The sequence below is a fragment of the Gorilla gorilla genome, chromosome 4 (genome assembly GCF_029281585.2).
Source record: "Gorilla gorilla gorilla isolate KB3781 chromosome 4, NHGRI_mGorGor1-v2.1_pri, whole genome shotgun sequence".
Lineage (NCBI taxonomy): Eukaryota > Metazoa > Chordata > Mammalia > Primates > Hominidae > Gorilla > Gorilla gorilla.
This window is the reverse complement of record NC_073228.2, coordinates 184,313,402-184,332,168: the sequence shown is the minus strand read 5'-3', so window position 1 is coordinate 184,332,168 and position 18,767 is coordinate 184,313,402. Positions and strand designations below refer to the sequence as shown.

Sequence of the window (18,767 nt, the reverse complement as noted above, 5' to 3'; positions counted from 1 at the left end):
ATATCAAAAGATAACTATCTTTTTAAAAACTAAGGTGACAAAAGTACCTCCCATGCCCAGATGTTTGGGGGCTGTCATGTGAGCTTCTGGAACCATAAATACTCAGCAGCAGTGCTGCGCGGCCCTCACTGGGGGCACTTTGGCCCTGCCGGAGAAGGGCCTGAACTGCACACACAGCCCTTACATTCGGCTCCTCTCACCTGATCTAAAGATGGCAAGGAGGACAAAAATAGCCTACCGAGAAAATTGCCCTTGGCTGATTTTAAAGGAAAACGCCTGTAACTGCTCAGAAAGCATAGTGTACGTATTTTTATATATAAATCCCCTACCTTAATACATATGTGCAAACATATCCTGTGTACAATAGCTTTCAGTAAGAATTTAAGTATAATTTATAGTACTATTTAATTTTATTGCCTATTTTTGACTGTTTATAGATTAATTAAGTTTATATGATGGGACCCCACTCACTGTTTAGGAATATAACATTCATTTCATTGAAGTTTATCATTTATTCAGATGTAGCATATTGACATGAATCTGATCTTCTTAATGACCAGAGATATTCCAGGTGGTTTCATGTATAATCACAATCAGCTGTCTGTTATCTACGGGCAGGTTGTCCTCTCTGAGGTTCACCTCTGGAAAAATTTCAATCCTGATCAGACCTTTCTCTCATCCCAGCAAAACATATTTGGGAAAATAAACCTTCTTGTAACCCTCGTGGCATCCATCCCGGGGCACTGGCCAGTGGGTAGGAGTGTTTAAGTCCTGAGTCGGGGATTCTTGGTTCCACTCTGGCTCTGGACGAGTCACAGGCTCCCCTGTGGCTCTGGTCCAGAAGTTAAGAGGAGGGCCATGGACTAGCCTCAGAGGCTGTTTTGAGCATAGGATGACTCTGTGGGAACTGGTGGCCCAGTGCCCGGCCCACAGGGACTTCTCAGTGAGGCGAGTCCCTGTTGTGGCCTGAGAGTTTGTTCCCCCGTCATTCATCTGTTGAAATCCTCAGCTGCATGGTGGTCTTACTAGGAGGTGGGGCCTTGGGGAGGTGATTAGGTCATAGGGACATGGGCCTCACGAATGGGATGAGTGCCCTTATTTAAAAACTGCGGAGCCGGGCGTGGTGGCTCACGCCTGTAATCCCAGCACTTTGGGAGGTGGAGGTGGGCAGATCATGAGGTCAGGAGATTGAGACCATCCTGGCTAACATGGTGAAACCCCATCTCTACTAAAAATACAAAAAAAAATTAGCTGGGCATGGTGTCGGGCACCTGTAGTCCCAGCTACTCAGGAGGCTGAGGCAGGAGAATGGTGTGAACCCGGGAGGCGGAGCTTGCAGTGAGCCAAGATCACACCACTGCACTCCAGCCTGGGCAACAGAGCTAGACTCTGTCTCAAAAAAAAAAAAAAACCTGCGGGCCAGGCAGGGTGGCTCACGCCTGTAATCCCAGCACTTTGGGAAGCCGAGGTGGGCGGATCACCTGAGGTCGGGAGTTTGAGACCAGCCTGGCCAACATGGAGAAACCCCATCTCTACTAAAAAATACAAAATTAGCCGGGTGTGGTGGCACATGCCTGTAATCCCAGCTACTCGGGAGGCTGAGGCAAGAGAATCGCTTGAACCCGGGAGGCGGAGGTTGCCATGAGCCAAGATCGTGCCATTGCACTCCAGCCTGGGCAACAAGAGTGAAACTCTGTCTCAAAAAAGAAAAACAAAAACAAAAACCTCCAGAGAGACCCTGGCCCCTTCCACCGTATGAGGTTGGAATGAGCAGTCACTGTCTGTGAGGAACGGGCCCTCACCAGACACTGAATCTCCGGCACCTTGATCTTGGACTTCTCGGCCTCCAGAACTGTGAGAATAAACATCTGTGGCTTATAACCCAGGCAGTCTGTGGTATTTTGTTACAGCAGCCCAAGCCAACTTAGGACAGTTACCGTGAATATGCCTGAAACCCAGTGACATTTCTATGATCCATACTATTGCCTCCCTCCAGGGATACAGATACACACTCATCACATATTCTGTTCCACATGTGAACAGGACTGGGTGCCAACACACAGTGAGGAATACAAAGATAGAAGCACCAGCCTGTGCCCTTGGTGGGGACTGTGGGTGTCCCATGACGTGAGAGCACTGAGGTGGCCAGAGCCAGGAGCACACCTGCCCAAGGCAGGGGCTGGAGCTGAGCTTTGAAGTGGGCAGGTTTTCCTGAGCAGTGGGAGCGAGGATGAAAGGACAGAGGGATGATGGGATGAGGATGGGGCATGCACAGGGCAGGAGAGAGGACATCAAGGATCTGTCATCACAAACAAGGAGTGGAGGAATCTGGAAGGCAGAACCAACACAACGGCTAACTTTCTGTTTGGAAAAATATTATCTTGAAATATGAATACAGAAAGTCAAGTGGAACAAAATCTTCTTGACTCATATGCCTACCTTGAACATAAGGATTCTGCAGGGGCCAAGGGGCATGAGATAGTTTTATTCTTGCGGTCATAAAAGTAGTGCTTTTTTTTTTTTTCTTGAGACAGAGTCTAGCTCTGTCGCCAGGCTGGAGTGCTGTGGCACGATCTCGGCTCACTGCAACCTCCAGCTCCCTGGTTCAAGCAATTCTCCTGCCCCAGCCTCCCCAGTAGCTGGGGTTAGAGGCACGCACCACCATGACCAGCTAATTTTTGCATTTTTAGTAGAGATGGGGTTTCACCATGTTGGCCAGGCTGGTCTCAAACTCCTGATCTCAGGTGATCCACCCACCTCGGCCTCCCAAAGGGCTGGGATTACAGGCATGAGCCACCGCCCCCGGCTCAAGTAGTGCTTATTTAAGGTCAAGTTCCAGCCTTACGGAGAAGGGGACTGTGGAAACAAAGGCCCCAGCGCCTGTCCCATCTGCCCTGGGGGCTGCTTTCCCTTCCTATGGCACTCCTAGATGTGTGCTCTGCAAATCAGGGAGTGCATGGAGGTGGGGACTTCCGGATGTCCTAAGGCGGTTGGGTTTCATTGCTGCCTTTTCTATTATGGACATTGCCACGCTGAAAGCTGCCTCCTGCAAGTACAGCATAGGATAAGTTCTCAGCAGTGGAACTGCCAGCCCAGGACATGTGACACAGGCTTTCTGGGGGTTTTTGTCACAGGAGGAAGAAGGGGTGCACCGTTCTTCAGCTGTGCTCAGGGAGGGGCATACCCACCTCTGCAAGCCCCTGGGAGACCTTTGTGATGCCACCTTGGTGCATCCCCCAGAAGCGTTTTCTTCCAAACACGAGCTGAGTATTTTATGAATGCACCATTTTTTTCTCTTTGAACAGGAATCTTTGCCTACATGAACTACAGAGTCCCCCGGACGAGGAAGGAGATCTTCGAAACCCTCATCAAGGGCCTGCAGCGGCTGGAGTACAGAGGCTACGACTCGGCAGGTGGGTGTGCGGCCGCCCGCCTCGTGGCTGGGGACTGGGCTCCGCTGCTGTGGTCCCACCCATCTCCACTGCAGGGGGGTTTACAACCAGGGCATTTTTTCTGCTACTTTTTAACGTCTCTTTTCAATATAAAAATAACACTTGTCCGTTAAAGAAATTCGAAAACTATAGAAAAACAGAAGAAACAAGGGTAAAAAAACCTCAGAAAACCCCCTTCATCAGAAGTCCCCCCATCAGGAAGCAGAGAGGGTACAAAGCCGCAGTCATGCAGCATGAGTAAGTCCTGGACAGCTGCTCTGCCGTGCGGTGCCTGACTTGAGCAACACTGTATTTTGCACATAAAAATTTGCCAAAAGGGTAGATTTTCATATTTTTATTTTTATTTTTGTCACTCAGGCTGGAGTGCATTTCCAAGAAATTGGCTCACTGCAGCCTCAAGCTCCTGGGCTCAGGCGACCCTCAGCCTCCTCAGCAGCTGGGACTACAGGCGCGCACCACCACACCCAGCTAATTTTTTATTTTTTGTAGAGATGAGGTCTCACTGTGCTGCCCAGCGTAGCCCCAAGCGATCCTCCTGCCTCTGCCTCCCAAAGCACTGAGATTGTAGGTGTGAGAGCCAGCGAGCCCAGCCAAGAGGGTACAGCTTATGCTAAGTCCTCTTATCACACACAGAACAATACATAAAGAGGGCAGGAGCAGACTCTCGGAGGTGATAGGCTGATGGCATAGACAGCAGTGGTGGTTTCATGGGGGCACACATGCCTCCAAGCTCATCGAGCTGTAGACATTAAGTATGCGCAGCGTTGTGTTTGTCAGCCCTGCCTCAGTGAGGTGGCTTCATTAAAAAAGGACCCCCCATCCGTCTTTGGGACCCTTCTCCGGTCACTGTTGTCTGTTGGGGTGGTCTGTGGTGGAGGTGTTGTACGTTGATATTTTTTGTTTTTACCTAATTATAATTATGCGATTTTGTAATTTTATATTCTTCTCTTTTCACTTGGCATTTCTAGGATCCTAAACTCATTCATTCTTCTTTTTTTTTTTTTTTTTGAGACGGAGTCTTGCTCAGTCGCCCAGGCTGGAGTGCAGTGGCGCGATCTCAGCTCACTGCAAGCTCCGCCTCCCAGGTTCACGCCATTCTCCTGCCTCAGCCTCCCGAGTAGCTGGGACTACAGGTGCCCGTCACCACGCCCTGCTAATTTTTGTACTTTTAGTAGAGACGGGGTTTCACCATGTTGACCAGGATGGTTTCAATCTCTTGACCTTGTGATCCACCCGCCTTGGCCTCCCAAAGTGCTGGGATTACAGGCGTGAGCCACCGCGCCAGGCCGATCCTAAACTCTCTCTAAGTAGCTTTCTAAGTGGCTACACAATGCTCCACTGGGTGGCTGTCTCAGAGTTCAGGCCTCCATTCACTGCAAAGGTGGATGTTTAGTCTGTTGACCTTGTTTAATTATGCAGCCTGAGGAGAAAGGGGGAGCCCGATGGTTTTAAATCCCTGTCGACTCTTAATAGGAAGCACGTCCGATAGACGATGGGAGGAACACTAACGCAGTGGAGATACCAACAAAAGATCACAGTTCGAGGAGCCCTTGGGATAAATGCCCTGCCTGGGCCTATTGCCATCAGCTGAGGGCCTGGGAGCGCCTGCAGCGGGGAAGTGTCCCGAGGGGCTCACCCTAGCTAGGCAGGAGCGGGGCTGGGGGCAGCTGCGGCCGGGAGGAGGCAGGGGCTTCCTCACTTGCTGTTAAGCCTGGCCGCAGTCACAGCCTCTTTCAAAGCAGATTTCCTGGAGACTGTACAGCTCTCTAACCTGCCATAAACGGACAGCCCAGGGCATGCAGCCCTGACCCTGCGGAGCACCTGTGCCAAGTGTGTGAGAAAAAGCTTTAGTTCCAATATAGCAAATACTGTCTACATCACAGGTGTGGCGATCGATGGGAATAATCACGAAGTCAAAGAAAGACACATTCAGCTGGTCAAGAAAAGGGGGAAAGTCAAGGCTCTCGATGAAGAACTTTACAGTAAGTGGAGGACCTCTGAGTGGGAGGAGCCGGTGCAGCGCCGGCTGCTTTCTAGGACCGTATTCCAACAGCGCCGGAGACTGGAGATTCTCCTTTGTCCCAGCTCAGATAAACAGAAGGAGGGTTAAGCCCATACTGTAAAGCCGGGCTTCGCAGGGTATGGGATGGTTTATTTTAGGTGGTGGCGGCACATGGATAATTTTTTTAAGTGTTAAGGGTTACATACAGTAGTTATTTTAATTATTCCAGCAAATGATACTGCTTTTCTGTTTATGGTAGGGATATATCATTTTCTTTTTAAAGCAAGTTTATTTCTGTGAAGAAGTGAGCTAAGCTACAGACAAGTAGTAAATAACCCTCAGCACGGGTGGTTTGTGGGCCTGCGCGGACTCCCAGGGTGGGAGCTGGTGGGGAGGTGCCATCGGTGTGGGTGACGTGACTTGGGTAACGACACCAGGTTGCACTCACAGTCCTGGGTCGAGGCTTGTTGTTCAAGTGCGGCAAACTGATTTTCCTTTCATTTAGAACAAGACAGCATGGACTTAAAAGTGGAGTTTGAGACACACTTCGGCATTGCCCACACGCGCTGGGCCACCCACGGGGTCCCCAGTGCTGTCAACAGCCACCCCCAGCGCTCGGACAAAGGCAACGGTATGTGGCATGCTTCCCCGTCCCCATGGTTCCACCTCACCCTGAGCTGTGTCAGGGCCAGTGACCGCCAAAGCAGGTTCCGCACCCACCTCTAACTGACTTCTCAGCCTACTTCATCTTCCCAAGAGAATGCGGACGTCCCCTCTCCCAGAGCTCTGCCAGTGGCCTGGGCCTCAGTCAGGAGGCAGGCAGCCTGGTCCTAGGGTGGTGCTGGCCTCCCAGGAGTGCACAGGAAAACGATGGCACTTAACCAGGAGAGCTGCTGGCTCCTTGGAACCCAGCCCATGAGTGGGATGAGGCCGCGTGAGGGACTGAGGGGCCTGGGCACTGTTCCTCCCCAAGTGGCGGAAATGCTGCAGAAGGGTGTGCCCTTCAGGCAAGGATGGGTTCTGTCCTTATGCAGCTAAACCTGTCTTTTCCCCGCAGAGTGGTCCAGGTGAGGGCAGGGGCTGTACTGGTCTTGATTGGTGCCACCAGACACACCGTGGGCCCCAGCAGGAGACCTCAGCAGCCAGGGGCTTAGGGTTTGGAGAAGTAGGGGCCGCAGCCCGAAGCCCAGGGGCTCTTCCCAGGTGGAGAGCCCTCAACTCAGCTTGCTTCATGTTCTTAAAAATTGAGAACCATTGTGCATAAAAGTCCAGACTTCTGGCATCACTTGAAAAACTGGAGGATCTGGAAACACGGAGCTGACAGCACGTTGGAGCACCACAGATTGGCAGAGGGCCAAGGTCGCTGCACCTGCTGTCCTTGGTGGGTTTCAGGCTCTCCTGTTCGCCCAGTCACCCCCTCAGGCTAGCTCACAGGTCTATGTCACTTGCATGGGTCGCCAGGACAGTTCTCCACGCGTGATTCTTTTAAATGACACCCTTGCCCCCTCTCATGGGGGAAAGACTGGTAGGTCTGCAGCTCCTGATGGCAGCTCTCAGGGGTCTGTGGTCAGCCCCAGGGCGCCAGGTCCTCTGCAGTGGGATGCAGTAGGCATGGAGCAGAAGAGAGGATCTAATCCCTGTCTCCTCCCAGGCCTCCAAGGGCAGGCAGGAGTCTAAGACATAAGCTGGGCCTTCCAGGGGGTCCCCCACTCTAGGTGAGGCCTGGTCCAGTCACAAGCCCCTGAAGCCCCCAACCTGGACATGCCAGGGGAGGGTGTACAGCAAAGACAATGATTTCTGAAGTCAACTGGACCCCCCAACCCAAGACATCCTCTGGCATAGTGTAAGTTCGTGCCGAGCCTAATGTTAGATAGGACCAAATACATCAGAGCAGTTACTGGGAGCTTATTAGCAGGCACTAAGCCTTGACACTTGACAAGTCCCACTGCGGTTAATCCTTGTGGAAGTCAAGCCACAGGAGAGCAGCACCAGCCTGCTTGGTGTCCCCCACCCACTGCTGATCAGTGGTTCTCCGAGGCAGTGTAACTGGGCGGGATGGGCAGGCACCCCCACCACCCACAGAAAGTGCAGTGGTGCTGCTTCTCCCCAGAGCACTCTGCAGGGCCTCACCAGCTCACTCCGCCCAATTTGGAAGGGAAGGCGTCCCCCAGAAAACGGAAGGAGAGCCCCATCCACCCTGCTCAGCAGAGCAGCTTGGTGGTAGCACAGGAGCCAGGGCTACTCATGCATCCACGTGATCAGGGTCTTGAGGGAGTGAGGTTTTTGCGAGGGCCTGTTCCTTGGGTCTGGCTCATGCCCTGAACCATAGGGCATTTCGTGACTGAGGCACACACCCTATGTCCAGGAGGAGACAGCAGACCCCATGGTGCTGAGGACCTAGAATGTACATCTGGCCAGAGCCCAGGTCAAGTGCAAAAGCTGGTCCCTGGGGCAGTCGTGCTGGCCGAGAAAACACTGCGCCCAGACCATGTGCCCTGAGGTGTTGCCACTTTAGCCACAGCCTCCTGCCCTTCCCAGTGACAAAACGAACCTCATCAGAAAATCCCCCACTTCAGTGCAGATGATGATTCTCATTGTGTCCCCAAAGCAGGGAGGCTCCCAGGAGGCCCACCCACACCCAAACTTGGACACTCCAGCCCTGACTCAGGATGAGTAATTGAAAAGAGAACAACAGGGCAATAAGCAAAGATTTATAAAATTTCTTTGACGCTCAGCAGTGATAGCTGAAGAGCGTGCTTTTAAGGAAGTCTGAACGCCCAGCAACTACACCACACAAGGAAATTACACAAAGATTCTGCAGAGACAACATGGATTCCAGAAAACAAATTAATGATAGGGTCATAGACTGAGATGAAAGAAAGTGTAGCAGAATTAAGAGAATAATGTAAAGAAACAATATCACCGGCCAGGCTTGGTGGCTCATGCCTCTAATCCCAGCACTTTGGGAGGCCAAGGCGGGCGGATCACGAGGTCAGGAGATCGAGACCATCCTGGCTAACACAGTGAAACCCCATCTCTACTAAAAATACAAAAAATTAGCCAGGCATGGTGGCAGGTGCCTGTAGTCCCAGCTACTCGGGAGGCTGAGGCAGGAGAATGGCGTGAACCTGGGAGGCGGAGCTTGCAGTGAGCCGAGATCGCACCACTGCACTCCAGCCTGGGCGACAGAGCGAGACTCCATCTCAGAAAAAAAAAAGAAAGAAAAATAAACAATATCACCATAGATATAAAAAAATGGAGAAGGGGATGGACGTGGAGCCAGTTAATATGGATCCAACATATGGGTAACTGGTGTGCACAAGAAGCGATCAGAGCACAGAGCAGTAAAAAATAAATAAATAAATACATAAAAAATAAAGCTGAGCTGTGGTCAGCACATCTGTTGAAACTGGGCTTTTCTTATTTAAGCCCTCCCATTTTTGGGTGTGACCTCACAAAAACAAACACTACGATTTTTTTAAATAGAGGAAATCATGGTGAGAATAAAGAAAAGGAATAATGGAAAAGGTTTCAAAAGATGCTGTGGGAGAAATCTTTCCTGAACTGAAGGAAAACTTGAGTTGGAGATCCAAAGAAGGGATCAAAAATAGTCAATAGACCAGGCACAGTGGCTCAAGCCTATAATCCCAGCACTTTGGGAGGCCAAGGTGGGTGGATCGCCTGAGGTCAGGAGTTCGAGACCAGCCTGGCTAACATGGTGAAACCCTATCTCTACTAAAAAAATACAAAAATTAGCCGGGTGTGGTGGCAAGCACCTGCAATTCCAGCTACCTGGGAGGCTGAGGCAGGAGAATCGCTTGAACCCGGGAGGCAGCAGTCGTGGTGAGCCAAGGTCACGCCACTGCACTCCAGCCTGGGCAACAGAGTGAGATTCTGTCTCAATAATAATAATAATAAAAACAAATAAGACTTCACAGTGATGCTTTGAAAAAAATAGTCAATATTTATGAAGCGTATCCAACATCTAGACACCTCCTGGTGGAATTATTGAACCTCAAGGGTAATAGGGAATCTTTCTGTCCTCTAGGGGGAGAGGGAAATGGGGCTACTTGCCCAGAAAAATTCTCAGGCTGGCCTTGGACCTTTCCCTCAAGGCACTCATACACCCGCTATTTATTGAGAAAATGCAGTGGGGTGGAGGCAGGCATCCCTCACCGCATCCCCCCCGCCCCCCCCCGCCCCCCGCCACCTCCCTGCCAGGATCAGGGGGGTGCTACCTGTGCAGGAAGCCGCCCGCGTGAGCTGGGTTGTGCGGCAGGAACTGGGGAGGTGGGAAAAGCTGCAGCTGGCAGACTCTGCTGTGCAGGAATGTGGCTGAGCCTGGGGATGCCAGAACTTCTGGGATTTTTCCCCCAAGGAAACCAGGATTTTAAAGTGAACACTCAGAATTTTAAAAACTCAAATATTTTTACAACGCAGTGTGGGTCAAACGCAGCACGGGGCTGGACTGTTCTTTGCGACCTCTTTGTGCCTGAAGCCAGTTGAGAGTGCCTGGAATCACTTCTGGAACGAAGGGCTCATCATCCCCGGGGGACATGAACCCCAAAGCCTGTTTGATACTATAATAGCGCACAGGGGAGAGCTCTCTGCACAGTCAGGCTGGTGGCTGCTGGTCACTGAAAGAGGGATGTGTATTTCCTCCGGATCCCATTGTAGTAGCCGCTGCCCTAGACATCCCGGGTGCTAATCCCTGGTTCCATTGTAGTAGCCGCCGTAAACATCGGTGCTAATCACTGTAAACAAAGTGTGCTTAACAGAAGTCTTGAGGCCTGGAGTTTGCAGAGAGTTCTCAAGCCTTGAAATCATCTCTCTTCACATCTGACATGAACTTCCTTCTCAGTAGCATTTCTCTCTTAACTTTTCTTTCAGAATTTGTTGTCATCCACAATGGGATCATCACAAATTACAAAGATCTGAGGAAATTTCTGGTAAGATGCTTCCCCTAGGTGATGTCTCAGTCTGGTGGGATTGGTCTCAGAAACTTTCCAGCCAGCTCATTTCCTTGCGGAAACCAGTGTGGGAACTGAGTGAGACCCACACTCAGCCACGTCACCGTGTTGAGAAGAAACCTCTGCCTTGGCTGAGCCAGGCCCTGCAGATCTCGTTTGAGGAGATAACAGGGCATTAGTGTTTATCTCAAGGGCCGCTGCAGATTCCCAGAATCAAAATAACAGGAGCTTCGTTTTATTAAACTGTCTGCATTATATAACACAGCGACTCGTATACCGGCGGAGTTGGGACGGAAAGTCAGACAGTGACTGTCTAAAGTTTGAAAGGCTTTGTGGTGTTAGTTGGGATGTGGGTGGGTTTGACTCAACATATTTTATCATTTTGACTGCTGTTATTTTGCAATGTCCAGATTAGTGGCAAGGGCGAGCTTCTGAGGTGGGATGATCTCAGGGCCTCCCGGAGTGACTCAGAGGTATTTGGCTGTGTGATGCTGGCAAACATTTTTCGTCCCTTCCCAGTTTTCCTTGTTCTTGACTTAAGTCACTCCAAGGGCAGATCACCAGGGAGGAGAGGGAGTTGGCCAGGCACGCATTGTGCAATGACCAATCTCTCACACTGTGCCGACTGCATATTCCAGGAAAGCAAAGGCTACGAGTTTGAGTCAGAAACAGATACAGAGACCATCGCCAAGCTGATTAAATATGTATTCGACAACAGAGAAACTGAGGACATTACGTTTTCAACGTTGGTGGAGAGAGTCATTCAGCAGTTGGTGAGTTACAAATCCCATCTGTCTAACTCATTCCTTCATCCTTTCCTTAAAAACATTTTTTTCAAGCAGCAAGTGCCAAGGAATCCTTCATTTTTTATAAGCCCTTATTAGACAAACTTGCACAGAGTCCTGAGGATAAAAGACAGCTCATCTGCAGAGCCTGGCCTTAAGATGTTACACTCTTGTAGAATTGGAAGACGTTCTGTGGTTTGGGTAGTCAGCATCAAATAGAAAGTGCCCTGCTTCATCGTGACACTTTTGAAATTGTGACTGGCATTAGAGTCCATGGCTTTTTATGATGCACACGTGAGCTTGGTGGTGGTGTGCAGAGAGAGTTGTGGTACCAAGCGAGGGTGTGTTTCTAGGTTTTTCTTTTTTGAGACAGAGTCTCACTCTGTTGCACAGGCTGAAGTGCAGTGGTGTGATCTTGGCTCACTGCAACCTCCACCTCCCAGGTTCAGGCAGTCCTCCTGCCTCAGCCTCCTGAGTAGCTGAGACGACAGGCACACACCACCACACCTGGCTAATTTTTGTACTTTTAGTAGAGACGGGGTTTCACTATGTTGACCAGGCTGGTCTCGAACTCCTGACTTCAAGTGATCCACCTGCCTTGGCCTCCCAAAATGCTGGGATTTACAGGCGTGAGCCACCGTGCCTGGCCTGTTTTTGTGATAGGTGATATCAGAGTATGTCTGTATGTGGAACGGAATGGCCCAAAAGAAGGAGAGAGGGAGAAAGATTGGGGACATCCCAGAGGACAGGGCCCAGGGAGCAGAAGTCCCTGAGAAGGGAGCACACACTGGGCATATTGTCCAAGGGGAGGCCCCTACACTGAAGAGGAGGTGGAGCAGACACAGGCCCATGCGGGGTGCTGGAGGACGAGAGGGGTCCGGGCCTCTCAGAGCCCATCCTCTCAGACAGCAGTGCCACCCACTAGCTCCCCCAGGGCTGTGGCAGCCTGGACACTGGCCCAGAGTCCAGAACATCTGGCAGGCACCACCCTGTAGTGTAAAATACATCATTCTTGAGCAGGTGTTTTCAGAGTCTGATTTAAAAAGTAAGTCTACTGTTGAAGCCTTTTTGTCCTCTAACTCCCGTTTTTGGAGGTCCATCATTTAGAGGACGTGTTTATAAAAAACAGCCTATCCCACATTTAATGTGCTGGATAATGTACAGTGAGCCAATTAGGTATTACAGCATGCTGTTTCTTCTTTTCCATTTTTATTTTGAAATTTCAGAAATACCTCTCTCATAATGACACTTTTAAACTTAAGACTTTTCCTACCTGGGACAGTACCGGGCTCTTTTTGGCAGAGAATGTGCAGTGTTTTTCCATTCAGTCCTATTTTATTGTTGACGAAAGCACCAGGGTCTGCCTGAAGCCCCCTGGTTTGGGGCAGTTTGAAAGCCCCACTGAGGCCTGGGGACGCTGACTCAGGTTCCTGGCCCTGTAGCTGAGTTGGCAACCTAGACCCGACACGCTGACCACCCAGGGCCTGGGGCTGCCCGTGGCTTCCACACTTGCAGGATTTCTTGTGGAAATTCAGATTTGCGGCTGGTTATATATAACTGAGCTCTGCTAGGATTGCGGTAAGTTAGTACAGGATGGTCAGGACGTGGGGGAAAAATTTACACCAAGAATTTAAGTCAAAAAGCCATCTGGCCTCTTGTGTTAGGAGAACTGGATTCTAGTTCTGGCTTTGCACAAACCAACCAGCTGAGGCCCAGAGGGCAGGTGGCAGTCGTATCCATGGAAAGGATAATAGCAGTGACGGTCATGACAACCTGTGCTTCTCTTGGGTCTCCGGATGCCAGGCTCAGGGCATTAGCTTCTCATCGTCACGGAAGCCCCGCCAGGTGGCGCTGTTCTCACTTCCTTCACCGATGAGGAGACCGAGGCGCCAAGAAGGCTAAAGGGAGAGCCCAGTGCAGGGGTGGAGCCAGGATTTGAACCCAGGCCCTACCGTGTGTTGAGCTAAAGTGCACTTCACAGGGGCTTGCTGAGTAGGTGCTGTCCCTGAGCAGGGCAGGGAAGCCTGGTCCCAGCTGTCATTTCCTGTGACTCTCACTGCCCCGTCTACCCAGCTGGCACCCCTGCAGGGCTCCCTGTGGGCCTGGGCAAGCCGCACACTGCTCACCGTGGAATTCACACGTTCTGGTTTGTGGTACTTCCCGTGGCACCGTCTGTTTTGCTTTCCCTCATGATGTCACCCCGGATGCGCTGTTCTGCACTCAGCTCCCCGAGGGACCCCAGGACCTCCTGCCATCAAGAGGGGCCCAGGGAGACGCATCTGGGCTGTGGCCAGGCTGCAGCAGCGGCTGCTGGAACGCGTTGACCCTCACTGTTTGTTTGTGTGTTTTCAGGAAGGTGCATTCGCGCTGGTTTTCAAGAGCATCCACTACCCAGGAGAAGCCGTTGCCACACGGTGAGGCAAAACACACTGGCATTTCCCATAAGAAAGAACGAAAATAAAATCACTTAGCTGGAGGGGGAAGGGAGAGGTAGGGCCTGTGGCACGCTGAAAGGTGCTCGTGGTGTCTAAAGAACAACTGTGGCTCAGCCCCGGGGACTGCGCCCCACCATCTCCATGGCTGGTGGTGCTACACTTCTGAATTAAAAAAAAAAAAGAAAGAAACCAGAAAGTTGGATTTGTATTTGAAATCTCCACAGATTTTTAGAGGTGGGCAACAATTCCAGTTATAAATAAAATCGTACAGACAGGGCAGATCCAGGTTTTGTGGGGCTTGAAGCCTGTACAGTATGGGCCCCCCTTTAAGAAAAAGCAAAATTATGAACATGAAACTAGGGAGCAAAGTGAGTATTGATTTGGATCCAGTACAGCAGAGGCCTTGAAGGCCCGGGGCTCAAGCTTCACCTTCACAAAGGAGCATGCCAGGAATTGGCTCAGAGAGCCTGCTTGCCCCCATATGTCCCTCTGTTACGGTGGGCCCCCAGTGCTGCATGGATTTACAGAAGCAGGTTAAGTGCCATCCCGTTTATATTCACATGGGTTGACCGTCCATCCAACCATGCAACTAATATTTGCTGTGCACTTACTGTGTGCTGGGCCCTGGGGACTTAGTGACATCTGACCTGGTCCCTGCCTTGAAGGGCTGAACAGTTGTACAGGAGGGCAGAGAAGGGCAGAGGATAGTGATGCCCTGTGCCCAGCCCCAGCACAGGATATCACCTTACCTGGCAGGGGGGCAATGACAGGTAGCCCCAGGCAGGCAGTGGGAAGAGGAACCAGCATGAGCAAAGGCAAGGGGCCCAGAAGGAGTGGGACCTCCCAGGATCACCGTTGGCAAGGTGGGGGCATGGTGCAAGGGCATTGGTGGGACGGAGGCATTCTAGGCCCAGTGTGTGTTTACTGACACCTGCTGTGTGCCAGGCATGGGAGACAGTGGTGAGCAAGGTGGTGTGGACACTGCTCCAGGGCCTCAAAGGCTGTGGGGAGTGGAGAGGCGGACAGAGGCCGGCTCTAAATGGCCTCAGTGCCCTGTGGGCTGCAGGCTTCATCTGAAGCCCCAGGGGAGCCATCTAGAATGAACCTGTGGCCTGGGAGACGGCCGGAGAGGGTGAGGCTGTCTCTTCCAGACTGGCGTAGTATCTCAGCAGGAAACAACAGGAATTTATCATCCTTTTTTTTAACCTTTTCTAAGACTGGAACTAATTTGCCATTTGGAATTTAATTCCTTCAATTCGTAGAATTATAAAATACCAGTTGGTTCCTATCAAATAAAGAAGCCCTTTTTAAAATCCAATTTTATCATGATTTACTATTTTAAATGAACTCAGAAGAAGGCAGCGTGAAGAAGCAATAAAGCTTTATTTTTCTAAATTGCCTATAACTGAGGGCTCTATAACCTGCAGTACAATCTTCGGGTTGTCTTGGGAGAATTATATGTCTCAAGGTCTAGAGAAACCACAGAGCTCAACCTACAGCAATAAAATTTGGGGGAGTCATTTGCCAAGAAAATTAGATAACCACCTACTTTCTCACTGCCATTATTATAAACTATTTATGCTAGTTCCCCACTGGCCCCAGAACTATGTCTCAGATTTGCTTTACACAATAAATGATGAAAATATTCAAGGTGTTCATAGCACCTTCCTCAAAGCCCCAGACTTTGTCCCCCGCTTTGAGAAGCCATAAGTGGGGTCCAAACAGGCCAACGTGACTGGAAAATAAGGTCTGTTATTGTTGAAGAAAAATTTAGGGACTGCATTGAGTCAGGCTAACAGATTATGGATATATGTGGACTGGATTCAAGCTGATGAGCAAGCACTTCATTAGTTCATTGATCTAAGTTAGCAAGAAATCACCTAAGGTAAAATGTTACTGGATTGTATTCCAATTCATGTGTTTGAAACAGCTCTCTTAAATTGTCTTATTACAGTGTTCGTGTGTGTTTTCTTCTTATTAATAAATTAATGTGTAGAGGGGAAGGGCACACATCCTTTAGTAACTACTGCACTTTTACCTGCCTGGTTTTGAAGAACCGCAGGTTTAGAGCGCATGTGTGTTACCAGAGTGAGCCGCTTATTTCTGTGCACACCTATGGTAGATTTTATTTGCATGCTGTAATTTATAAGAATGAGCAAAGGATTAGATTTTGGAAGCAGGATGTCATTTAAATCATGAGATCTTTTTATTTATTTATTTATTTATTTAGAGATGGAGTCTCGCTTTGTCGCCCAAGCTGGAGTGCAGTGGCGCGATCTTGGCTCACTGCAACCTCCGCCTCCCGGGTTCAAGTGATTCTCTTGTCTCAGCCTCCAGAGTAGCTGGGATTACAGGCACCCGCCACCGTGCCCAGCTAATTTTTGTATTTTTAGTAGAGACAGGGTTCCGCCATGTTGGCCAGGCTGGTGTCGAGCTCCTGATCTCGTGATCTGCGCGCTTCAGCCCCCCAAAGTGCTGGGATTACAGGCGTGAGCCACTGTGCGCCCAGCCAAATCATGAGATCTTCATCACGTCCACCACTAGAAGTTGTGAATCAGAAGGAAATATCCTAAAGCTCTTTCCTAAAGATCCCCTGCTGAGGTGCTCAGAGAGCCAGGCTCCAGTGGCTGAGACAGTGGCGCTGGGACAGGAGGCCTGAGTGAGGGCCCCTCACCTTGGCCAGCTGCAGACTCCCTGAGATTTTGCCTGTGACAGTTATTGTCCTCTTTATGATGAAGTCTACCTGGTACGGGATGAAGATTCTAAACTTCCATCCACGGGGTGTCACTTTGGCAGAGACAAAAAACCACCCAAGCAATCACCTTATGTCACCTACAAAGTAGAGAATATACAAAAGTCAGTCAGACTAGTGCCCACTAATGCTAGAGAACTGGGCTAGGGGAAGGGAAGGAACAACAGGGGGTCTTTGGGGAGATGGTGGGTGCAGAGCCCTATTGTTATAGGGATGCGCTGCCGTCGAGGCTGGGTGGAGACCTAGAGTGCCCCTGTGCCCCACCAGCGCCTCCTCTGCTGCCAAACGCTCAGCCTCTGCCATCTAACCTTGTGGGTTGGTCACATGTGAGGACTTGACTGGACTGGAGGAGGCCCGGCCTAGGAGGGTGGGAGTGAGACAGGTTACCAGGCTTACTGGGCAGGTGGGTGATGCCAAGTCAGGGACCTGGGACTCAGGAGCTGGGCTTTCCATCCTGTGCTCCAGGCGTCCGTCCTGTGGGACCTGAACAGGATCCTCCACCACTGGGAAAGGGCTAGATTTGGGGATCCTACCTCAGATGCCGGGCAGACACCCAGCACTGGGCATCACAGGCAATGGGTAATGGGATGCCTCTTTCTCCCTACAGGAGAGGCAGCCCCCTGCTCATCGGAGTCCGGAGCAAATACAAGCTCTCCACAGAACAGATCCCTATCTTATACAGGACGTGTAAGTTTCTCAAGAAGTACCGAACAGCACAGCTGCTGGCGTCGCAGGACTTGGCAGCTGCTCTGGCACAGTCAGCTCCCCTCTGAGGCAAGGAAACCCCACTCTGAGCCAGACCCAACAGGCGCACAGCTCCAGGTCTAAAAGGTTTTTGTGCAACTGAGACTTGGCTCCATTTTTTTTAAGCTTTTTATCATGGACACGAATTTATCATGATTTTGTATATTGTCAAACATACACAAAAGTGCCGTTGTATAACGGCAACTGGGCTTTGATGTGAGTGCTTCTTTGGTTTGTTTTTGTTTGCATTCCTCTCACACTGCAGCCATTTAAATGCTTTTGCAGTGGTACTGTGCTATTTGGGGATCTTTTACATGATTTGGCTGACACAGCCAAAGCTAAAAATTGCAAATTTCTCCCACACATATTCAGAGGGGAAATTGGTTCCTTGCTGCATATTATGCAAACAAAACATCCCAGTGGGATTTGCAACCCATTCCTCCATTTGCTAGGCACTCTGGAGAATGTGAAGAATATCTGTAAGACACGGATGAAGAGGCTGGACAGCTCCGCCTGCCTGCATGCTGTGGGCGACAAGGCCGTGGAATTCTTCTTTGCTTCTGATGCAAGGTAACTGAGCCTTCTTCTCTTCTCTTCCTGGGATTACGTAATCAAAGAATGCCTGTCTAAACACTGCCGGTTCTTACTCATCCTTCCATGTGAGCTGTCGTGGCTCAGCAAGTCGCAGGGCCAAAGAAGAGTTCAGCCATCCCTGGGCCTGGGCCTGGAGTCCTTGTCCTAGGAGCACCTGCATGACTGTGGTAGGCAGCCCTGGTGGCCAAAGGCCAGATGCACTGGTGGGCACAGTGCTTCAAGCCTGCACAAAATGAATGGGTTAGTTGCCAATGTTGTAAAATTTGGAGATTTCACAGAGAAATCTGAAATCTCTAGCTTCTCTGGAAGAACTAGCAGATCTGGGCATGCTGTGCAGCCCTCTCTCAGGTGGCAGGTGTCTGGATCTGCTCAAAGGCTGCCCCCTTTAGATGAGCAACTGTGTCTAGACCTCAGTCCCTCCCATGCCCCTCCCTGCCTTTGTCTGGGGTGAGACCATTTGTGAAAGACAGAGCCAAGACACAGGGAGTTTTTCAATTGATTCTAAAGTCCATGCTCTCATCAATCCACTGAATAATGATTTTGAAATTTGAGAAATTCTGCTTTATACTCATTTCAGAAAAAAAAAAGTTATACACACACTCACACACACACACACAGAGAGAGAGAGAGAGGGAGAGAGAGAGAGAGAGAGAGAGAGAGAGAGAGAGAACCAGAGCACTTTCCTGCCATTTGAAGTAGAAAACCACTGTAATCACCTCTGGTACCTTCTTCAAAGACCCAAAGGCTTGGGCCTTTGTTATGTTTCCATTCTTGATGGGTTTTCTCTTTCCCGACCAGCCTCTAATAGGGCCGTGCTGTGAGGCAGGGAGGACACCAGGCCAGGTCTCCTGGGAAACGGGAGCGACAGGGAGGCGAGGCCTGATTAAACGCACAGCCAGCATCATACTTAACGCTGAGGTCAAGGCAGCGCTTCCCAAATGGTGCCCCTTAGAACACGCCGAGAATACCAACAAGACGCTGGTATTATTTCAGTGATTCTAAAACACAGAGAATTGTAGACTTTGGCATAGTA

General features: G+C 50.4%; 1 protein-coding gene across 2 annotated transcripts in view; it reads left to right on the top strand.

The window, feature by feature from the left end:
* The window catches only part of GFPT2 (glutamine-fructose-6-phosphate transaminase 2), a 54,223-nt gene that overhangs the window by 11,784 nt on the left and 23,672 nt on the right, over positions 1 to 18,767 (top strand). For both annotated transcript variants that reach the window (XM_031011416.3, XM_063707075.1), the window contains exons 2-9: positions 3,306 to 3,413; positions 5,336 to 5,434; positions 5,960 to 6,085; positions 10,345 to 10,403; positions 11,063 to 11,197; positions 13,562 to 13,623; positions 17,004 to 17,083; positions 17,593 to 17,710. In XM_031011416.3, coding sequence (XP_030867276.1) covers positions 3,306 to 3,413; positions 5,336 to 5,434; positions 5,960 to 6,085; positions 10,345 to 10,403; positions 11,063 to 11,197; positions 13,562 to 13,623; positions 17,004 to 17,083; positions 17,593 to 17,710 — 787 coding nt within the window. The remainder of the gene's footprint in view (positions 1 to 3,305; positions 3,414 to 5,335; positions 5,435 to 5,959; positions 6,086 to 10,344; positions 10,404 to 11,062; positions 11,198 to 13,561; positions 13,624 to 17,003; positions 17,084 to 17,592; positions 17,711 to 18,767) is intronic.